At 34.8% G+C, this 9,617-nt stretch overlaps 1 protein-coding gene across 1 annotated transcript; it reads right to left on the bottom strand.

Moving 5' to 3' along the window:
- Positions 1–500: 500 nt before the first annotated feature.
- On the bottom strand, positions 501–7,458 carry LOC120067752 (protein SCAI). Its single transcript, XM_039019316.1, has 10 exons — positions 7,075–7,458; positions 6,367–6,754; positions 5,274–5,480; positions 4,907–5,125; positions 4,671–4,737; positions 4,414–4,578; positions 2,453–2,544; positions 2,073–2,249; positions 1,857–1,993; positions 501–1,014 (listed from the first exon to the last, which is right to left on the bottom strand). Exons 1-10 carry the CDS (start codon positions 7,212–7,214, stop codon positions 810–812), a joined length of 1,797 nt encoding a protein of 598 aa, XP_038875244.1. The 5' UTR covers positions 7,215–7,458; the 3' UTR covers positions 501–809.
- Between the last annotated feature and the right edge of the window lie 2,159 nt (positions 7,459–9,617).

Raw genomic sequence — 9,617 nt, forward strand, 5'->3', positions numbered from 1 at the left:
ACTCATTTAATAATCATTTAGGTTTTGAAAATTAAACTTATAAATACTATTTCACCCCATAAATTTATTTATTTTGTTATTTACTTTCTATCAAAATTTGAAAACGAAAACCTTATTTGATAAAAAAAAAATTACTTTTCGCAATAAAATAATATTGTGGGGACTTATATATGATAAACAATTGATTATAATCGATGCAAGGACTTTTTTTTGGGAGTTCTATACTCCATGAAATGTAATTCGATATAGTTTTAGTTTTGAATATTATTTTCTTATTCTTTTTTGTTTTTTTAAAATTTGTATTAGTTTCATTGTCATCTTTGATTTGTCGATGGAATCTAATTATACATCCTAGAGTTGTGAAATGGTTCTTGGTTTGATTGTCAAGAACAAGATCAGATTTATTGATGGAACTCTCATACAGCTGACTGAAGATATCAAAAATGAAAGTTTATCCAGATGCTTAAAAATGAGAAAAAAAACAAAGATATAAGTATTCATTATTATAGAAGGATAGTACTATTTTGAAGTGTAGCAAACAACCAATAGAATTTTGAGTTTTAACTACAAATAACTGGTACTTGGTAAGGATTCTTTAACATTCTAGACATATCACCATCAATGATTGAAATGGTTCATTTGGGTCATATTTTTCTCATCTAGGAAAAATTAAGAAACATTCAAAAGCACTTTCAATAGCACTCTGTGCAGTTCAATCACAGCCAAAGAAATTCCGCATCCATTTACACAAGCAGATAGCAAAAATAGCAAGCAGTGTATTTGCTAATTTTTTGGGACACGTTTCATCGCTAGTTTTCAGGAAGTACCAGGTTTTCTGTGAAGACGAAACTGCGACTTGCACCAAGGATTTTTGCTATCTTCATGACTACAGATTGTGATGTTGCAGTTGTCGGATCAACGATGGAGGGCAACGATGGCACACACCTCGGAACATATTCCTTCTTACCCAAGGTTGGCGCGTAAAGTGCTAACACAGTACGACAGAATATAAATCTGGAAAGAGGAAGATAGAATCAATAAAGAATAAATTGAAAGGTGTCTAAACTCAGACCGAGAATCTCGCATCTCTTTCAATTCCTCGAGATCGAAATATCAAGATTAGTAAGACATCAAAACATCAAAAGTTAACTTTCCAGATTGTTTCATTTCATCTCAAAGGTCCTACACATAGTAGTTATAATGAATGCTTGAGTTCAACCACGATCTTTAACAGTTCTAATCTCGTAGGACCATGCACAGCTATTGAACATCTTTTCATTCAACTTATTATGAAATAACTAAAAGAGGAAAGGCACTGATTTGTTAGCCTGATTATAAGTTCTAGTTGGCCACAGCCTACAGGAACCAGGCCACCTACCGCTTTTGAACATCTTCTTGGCTCTTATTTTTACCCTTCTATCCTCTATTTACTTTCATCTTCTCTGCCCACCTTCCCACTTAATTCTTTTCTCCTTCACATGTAAATTACATGCACCTTTAACCCCAATGCACATTGGATTTTTAACCCAATTGAACTTTCTTCAATTGGCAGGTATAAAACTGTCAAATGTCATTTTTCTGATAAAGATAGTGGGGAAACTGTCTGAAACTTGTGAGCTATGAATTGATGATAGCCATGAAGGACAAAAAGAAATCAAAACCCTCCAAACCCTACTAGTTTTTAAGTTCTTAAGTTAAGATAGACAAACAAGTTGGTTGGAAATCAAGCAATTTATCTTATCTAGTCAAGCAGTTCATCATACATCTCCACTCTCCACTGTTATCATCAACGCTATGGCTCTCACACTCTTAGGGTATGCTGAGAATTTAGGAAAAAACAAACCGGTACATCTTACCTCAAGAGAAGTCGCCTTATGAACGGATCATTCAGAATCTGTGCCCAAACTTGATCAATGCTCTCTGATGTCACCAATAACTGCCCCCACTCACTTAATGACGAGGATAGCACGTTCTCAGCTTTACTAAATGTATCCTAAACCATTTGTTTTTGTAAGTTTTTTAAAATAAAGTGTCAATTACCAAGTATAACATGATAAGAGATTTAACCATACCATATCTACATCAGAGCCTGAGATACCAAGCAATAGACAGAAAGCATGCAGTGGAGCTGTGAGAAAAAGGGTGAAAAGGCTTCCATGACGGGAATAATCGGTAGCAACACTATGGCTAGTAGCACTGGAAGATAACAGCATTGCAGTTGGCTCTCCCTTTTCTGCTCCATGAATAGTCTACGCAGATTTAGAAAAGTAATTTACCTCAGCATAGGACCAAACCGGTATGTGTATCATTGGATAATGGGACTAGTGAATAAAATTGAAAATGATCTATTCCTCGAAATCATATAGAGAAATCCGAACAGGAAATTCATTCTGAAGCCAATGCATTAAATAGTAAAATCTATAAAGAATAACCTCAAGGTCGACATACTGACCTCAAATGCTTCACTGCCGTCACTATCAATAATTAAAAGAAATGGCCTTCTAGTAAATGGAACTAAGTCGCTTGGATATATGCAGCTTAATCCTGAAGAGGACTATAAGTGATCAGCAAAAACTACTCTTCATCAATTAGAAGAGTATTTAATGTGAAACTTGAAAGTTGAGATTTTATATGGAAGGAAAAGCTTAGAATCCTTTTACTATACACGTAATCAGATTCACAGTAAAAAACCGAAAGAAAACAGCCTTTCTGTAAATAAGATTAAGTCGATGAGATTAATGCAGCTTAATCCTGTTAAGGAATTATAAGTGATCAAAGCAAGCAATTCATTACCAATTACGGTGGTTATATAAAATGTAGTGTCAAATGGAAAGATAAACTAAAAGTATATATATAATCAATAGCTTTCATTAAGAAAAAATGAAAGAATGTATGGGCCTCCAAAAACAACCAGCACATAGAAATACCACCTCCTACAAAAAGGGGCTCCAACTATGCAAAATAACTCCTAGAGACTAGTTACAAAAGGTCTTCAAAACTGAAGCTCACAAAAAAACATGAAAGTGAACAAGGGACTAGACCTCACTAGGGTCCTTGTCCACCCCTCTAAAAATCCTACCATTCTGCTCACCCCACAAAACCCACAAGATCGAACATACTCCAGCTAACTAAGAAAAGCACCCCTTCTCCCCAACGGGGTGAATTGAGGAGGAACTCCTCGATCTTAGCACTAGCGTCCCTCTGACAAACAAATAAAAAACCAAACGTCTAGAAAAAATACTCCCAAACAAAACTAGCAAAATCGCATTGCCAAAAGATATGATCAAGATCTCCCTCCACCTTCTGACAATGGATACAGTAGAACGTCCCAACAAACGAGGGGAGCTTCCTGGCAAGACAATCCATCGTATTCGTACGGCCATGTAAAATTTGCCAGGAAAAGAATCTCACTTTCCTAGGAACCTTAATCCTCCAAAGAACCGAAAAGACCGACTCACCTAATCAAGTAATTCTCGCACTTTAATGTAAATAGTTGCCACCACATTCTTGCAGATAGGTTAGTGATAAAGTTACAGTTAGCTAACTTATACGCTGGTTTGACAATCTCTAAAAAGAAGGTACTTTGTCTCTGTAACCACGACCATCTATTTAATGAATAAAGATATCATTTGACTATCTTTGGGTGGTTCCAATCCTATACTGAATAAAACCTCCCTATTACAAGCATATATTACCAACAATATAACAACAGGAAATGCAAATTATAGATGTGGGAAGAAGAAAGGTACAAGAAGACTAGCTCCCCTGATCAAAGAAGGAAAAGAAAATCTACCTATTATGATTTAATATTCAATCCATTGATAAGGAAAAAGGGGGATATCATGAAAAAATTTAATTCTGGAAGCCCTAAAATGTGAGGAGACTTTCACGCACACTGCACACTCTATGCAACCCTAAAAAACGTAAATGTCTCTATTTGCACATGCACTGTGAACCTGATGAGTTCCTGTTTGTCCATAATGTAATAGTAGAAATTATCCATAGAACCTAAACATGAAATCCACATCACCATGTCGGCCTACCACCTTGTTGCTCACAAATGCATAGCATGCTTCATACGAGCAAAAGATAAAAAATGCCAAATTACTTTACTCACTGATTCAAGATTCAATCCAGGGACCAACGAAAAGATTTTCAACTGAATTATGGACATCAAGAAAACTAGATGACCTTTTTTCCTTACAGGAGAGTAAGAACCAAAAAGACTTAGTAGGTCACTTCTTTTTTGATAAGAAGTCGGCCACATCCAAACAAAATAAATTTTGTATTGCATCTTCATTTTGAAGCAGTTATAAATAGGGCATTGCCTTCCAATTTGCAGAAACAAGCTTCAGATCCAAAAGATGGACATCCAAAACAAAACACGTTTAGATCGATAAGACAGTAAAATACCTCCTTTTCCACGGGTGCCAAATGATAAGCAACCACTTTGGGGACCTATGTTTCCTTCAACTTGACCACAAGGAGACCTGGTTTTATCAATATCCTCCGCATTGTTGATAGACTCACAGCCTAGATCAGTGCCAGCTGGGGAAGATGAAACATTCTTTCCACTGCCTGAAGTAGTTCGTTATTGAGGGATGTATTGCAGTTCTCAGTGAGAAGAGTAAAAAATAATAAACTAAGGAATTTAAAACAGATCACTCAACCTGCAGCTGATAAATATATTAAGAGAACCCCATCACTTGGCATCTCCTCACAAATTGTAGCTAGAACCTGCAAAGTAAATCTCACATACTTGAGGTTATGAAACCATTACCAAGTAGTATTTCCAAGTAAAGATTTTCAGAAACATGTCACGGTTGACAGTCAATACTAAATTAAGTCAATACGATAAATGGAACAATGGTATCAGGTGTATAGAGAGTATGCTTATCATACTAACTGCTAAAAAATGTGTCACTGAAGGACGGTATAAAATTGACTTCCGAGGATTAGATGGAAGAGTAGGATCAACTATATCCTGTGAGAAGTTACTGCGACTTGGCCCAGAGCCACCATTCTGCCCACTTCTATTATTTGGTCGATAAAATGAACCACTAGGTTCCCACTCCAGGCTCTGGATCATCCTGAAAGTGTCTAGTGTGAGCTCAGAAAACTTGACCTAAGCATGAACCAGAGAAGGAAAGATGGGTCAATACAAAAGAATATAGGGATTATGTTGAATTCGTCTGAAAGACTTCATTAAGACACTTCAATGAAAAACATATTAAGTTCTCTTTAAAGCCGATAAGAAGGTCTCAATACCTAACCTCGTTATGATTGTAGCTACTCAGAATAGCATCCTGTAACCTCAAGTATCTCTTTGTAAGTGTTGGAGGAACAGGTGTTAGAGAATCTGGATGAGGCTCTAACACAACACTATATCTGAAAGGCCTGATATTCATAAAGGCTGTATCTGCTTTCAAAAATTTCATTATTTCCTGAACTACCAGCTTCCATTCTCTAAAGTCCGTTTCCTAGAACAGCACCCCAGATTCATTATTCGCTTATACCAAGATCCAAATGATAAATCAGCAGCCATTGAAGAATTTGAGCTAAATGAATTTACAAAGACAAGACAATAGACAACAGAAATATAAGCATTCCGAATAAAATCTAAATGACATCTTTCTTTAACATGAATGAAATATATGCATATGCATCAGGTTAAGAAATCAAATACCGGGAACATGGAAAATGTATCTGCCAGGAAGAAAAGAAAACACCCAGAAGTGTGAAAAGTTGTAAAAACAGGCAGAAAAGAAAACACCACAAACGTTTGAAAAGCATATTTACAAGAATAAAATAGGCAACGGCTTTTCTCTCCCTTTTTTTGATTAAAAAAAACCTTACTTTCATTGGGAAAGAAGTGAAAGAATACACGGACATACAAAAGGAAAAAGCCCACAAAAGGAGCTAAACTACAAGAAATTGTGCCAAACTACAAGAATGGGGTCTAATCAAGAGAAATAAGACCTGGTGAATAACTACCGATTGTAGAAGTAGAATGACTTGTACAATATATGATCACTATTCACTTCAGACAATTAACTCCACAGATAGAAGTTTGCGATCTCATAAAGATGAATTAACCATGTCCAGAGCATAAAAATTGTGATGAATTTCAAACATTCAAAGAAAATTCAATAACTCACATACACATACAAAGATCCAGTTCCATGTAATATTACTACAATTTCTTACTTCTGGGGTATGTTTAACTGCGTAAGGTGAATTAGCAAATTCAGACCTTAAAGGTCGATTGGTGAAGCTAAAACAATTAACAATCAACTCAACCCCAATCCATTGGTCCAACATTATCATCTTTCTAATAAATTAGAGTGAGATAAGTAAGAAAATCACCTGGAATGTTCTCTTACACTCGTCGAGCAACATTTTAAGCTGATTGACCAACTGATGCACCATTTCTCTTCGATTCAAAACCAAGCACACCATCAGAAATCTGGACAGAAATCTCAACTGCTTGTTTGCAAGACTGACATCTTGAAAAAATCCCTCCTTGAAGTACTCTCGAGTCAATATTGCTTCATAAAATACGTAAGACTCAGACAAATAGCTCGCCTCACTGGTCCTCATGTATTGCCCAAAGTAAAGCTGAGCAATTCGTGAAGCAATCTCGCCAATCTCCCATCTCTTTAGCCCCGCCTCTACCAACTTCTGACGATTCTCTTGCTGAAACTTCCATAATTGTGTGTAAACTTTGAACGCCTTATGGAAATACGCATCGTACCTGAAACCATTTAGAGCCAAATTGCCCAAAATTCTTAATTCAATATTAGGAGAACGGAAATAAAAATCGATCAGAGATTTGGAAATGAGATTATTCAATTCTTCAATTGTTGAAAAACGGAAAACCCTTTGAAACTCCTTTCAAATTACAACTAATTCCTAACATATTTGAAGAAACTTACAGCAGCATGTAAACGTAATCAAAACACCCAGATAAGGGATTATCATTTCCTGTATTATATTTGATCGATTTCTCACATAATTTCTCCAATAAACCAAACAGTGGACTCCGAAAAGATCAAATTGAAGAGCGGAAAATACCTATTGCGCTCGTAATAAGGCAGGTCCCTGATCTTGGAGAACTTCCGGTCAGCTTTGTCAACAAGAGACCAGTAGGCTTCGCTCACTGGAATGCTACTGTTGCTGCTGCTGCTATTGGCCGGATTTCCCGGCTGCGACATCTTCGCCGAGCTCGGAGTTTCGCTATATAGTTTCACCTAAAAGCGATTAGGCCCTAAAGAACAAAGAGGTGCGTGATTTTAAGCTGTGCCTCCGGCGGCGGTGGTCGGAGTTGGTGGACGGAGTAATCGGAAGACTTCAAACCGGCAAATTCCGGCTTATTGGAGTTTTCGGATTCAGAGCACTGACGCATTTACCGGAAACCGGAACGACCGGAGGCAGAATAAGTTTCCTTCCCGGTTTATTTTAGGTGTTGAACTCAAAAGGCAAATTTATTATTATTTTTTTAAAATTAAGTCTATTTACTCTGGAGCACAGATATGGATACAAATATAAGATACAGATACGATAGGATATGATACGATAATACGTCAATTTCTAAAAAACTAGGATATTGATACGTTAAAAGTGCATTGTCTTTTTCTTAAAAAAAGACAATAAGATATAGATAAATTTAGCATACAAGTTAATGACAATAGTATAGAATACAATATAAACATTGAAATACAATATAAAAAGCAACATCTAAGATATTGAAATACAATAGTCAATAAAATGCAATAGAAAAGTGACCCATATTGATCAAAGAAAATTAAAGGGAGAAGTATGAAGATAAACGAAGAAATTCTTCATTAAATTGTTAAATATATCCAAGTGGGTTATATTTTGGTACACTTTGTAGGGACTCAAATATGAAGATGAAGATTAGATAATTCTAGGATTTTGTATTTTATTTATTTATTTTATTCCTTTTAGTTTTGGACTCGATAGTGAGCTTTTAGATTGGGAAAGATTAGATGAGTTATTTGTTTTTTTTTCCTTTTAAAAAAGTAAGCTTAAAAATAGATACGTCAAAATCGCGTATCAGATACGTGTCTGATACAGAGTCTTTACCTCACATGAAGTATCTGTGCTACATAGCTATCAATTCTCCATTTCTTACGATAATTTATATTTTTCTTAAGTACAAAATTGAATACTTAGCTAAATTTTAAATTCAAAAAATAAGGTTTTAAAAATGATTTTTTTAAGTTTTCAAAATTTTACTTGATTTTTGAAAATAATGGTAAAAGTAGATTAAAAAAACACAAAAAATTTAGAGATGGAAGAAGAATTTATAAGCTTAATTTTTTAAAAACTAAAAATCAAATAGTTACCAAACTATTTTTTAGTCTTCTTTTAAATATATAGAATAAATATTTAACTTGTATATAGGAATCAAGGTGTATCAGTTTATTGGTGTCAAGAATTGAAGAACACTTTCTTCGATTAATTTTCTTTAAAATTCAGCATGCATTAATCAATAACTCAGCACATTCCATTGCATTTTGTTCGGCCACTTCATGCAATCAAATTTAAAATCAATTTCTTTATTGAATTTTCATAAAATTTAATTTCCAAAAATAAATCAACATAAAGTTGATTTATAAATTTAAATTTTTAATTTTTAAATAAAATTTATTTAATTAATTAAAATAATTTAATACCCAATATTAAATTATTAAAGTATCAATTCCATAATCACGGATCATTGTTCATGTAATTAATATTTAAATCAAATTTAAATATTATCCAATTCTCTAATTCCGTTTAATTCAATAATTAAATGTTTAATTATATCACGTATAATTAATAATTCCCATAATTCGAATTTGAACGTTTCAAATTCTCTCATCACACTATTCTAAGGTTTAATTCGTTTGTGAGCTAGTAGGGGGACCTAATGGACCTACAAATCATGAGCTCCAACGATCCGAGATTAATTGGCTAAACTCTTTAAACTGAATTACCTAAATTAACCAGCATTCGTTAACTATCAGGTCATTCCACTAAAGCCCATTAGTTGCACTCCCCTCACTATAGACATATTTTTGTCCACCTGATTTAATCATAATTAGTAAGTCAACTCTTCACAGGTTGTTCATAATAACAGCTGGGTCAAAAGTTGTTATACCCCGAGATTACATCTTGTTCCTTAAGTCCCACAGATCCTCTAATGAACAATTTGAAGGAACTCTTATACAAGAGTACCTCTGAGTGGAAGCGGATCTTTCCAAAAGCATTGTGACGGAATTATCATATTTACATTCACACATACAGATATGCATCATAATACTAAATTACCGATATGCTTAGAGATAAATAAACAGGAGATCAAGTAAACTTACCAGTTGAAGATTCTCTTTGCAGCAAATCTCGCTTTCTCTGGAACGACAAGCTATCGTTCAACAACACCAAATCGTCTACAACGAACAGTCTCCACACGAACAGATGAAGAAAAAGGGACGACACCACCACTTGGAACCCTCAGTATTCTCGAAATGATAATCCAAAGAGTGGACTTTGTTCGGATTTGGTAGAGGGGAGGAGAAAAATAGATCCTATACAACGATCAAGCAAGTGGG

This window comes from Benincasa hispida, chromosome 12 (genome assembly GCF_009727055.1).
Source record: "Benincasa hispida cultivar B227 chromosome 12, ASM972705v1, whole genome shotgun sequence".
NCBI lineage: Eukaryota > Viridiplantae > Streptophyta > Magnoliopsida > Cucurbitales > Cucurbitaceae > Benincasa > Benincasa hispida.

Bases quoted from the DNA above. Each gene is read 5' to 3' on its own strand.
- LOC120067752 (XM_039019316.1), bottom strand. From the start codon at position 7,214: ATGTCGCAGCCGGGAAATCCGGCCAATAGCAGCAGCAGCAACAGTAGC. The intron at 5,481-6,366 runs GTGATTTTCTTA...GTGCTGTTCTAG, and splicing joins AGTGTAAGAGAACATTCCAG to GAAACGGACTTTAGAGAATG. The intron at 2,250-2,452 runs GTCAGTATGTCG...AAATCTGCGTAG, and splicing joins ACGGCAGTGAAGCATTTGAG to ACTATTCATGGAGCAGAAAA.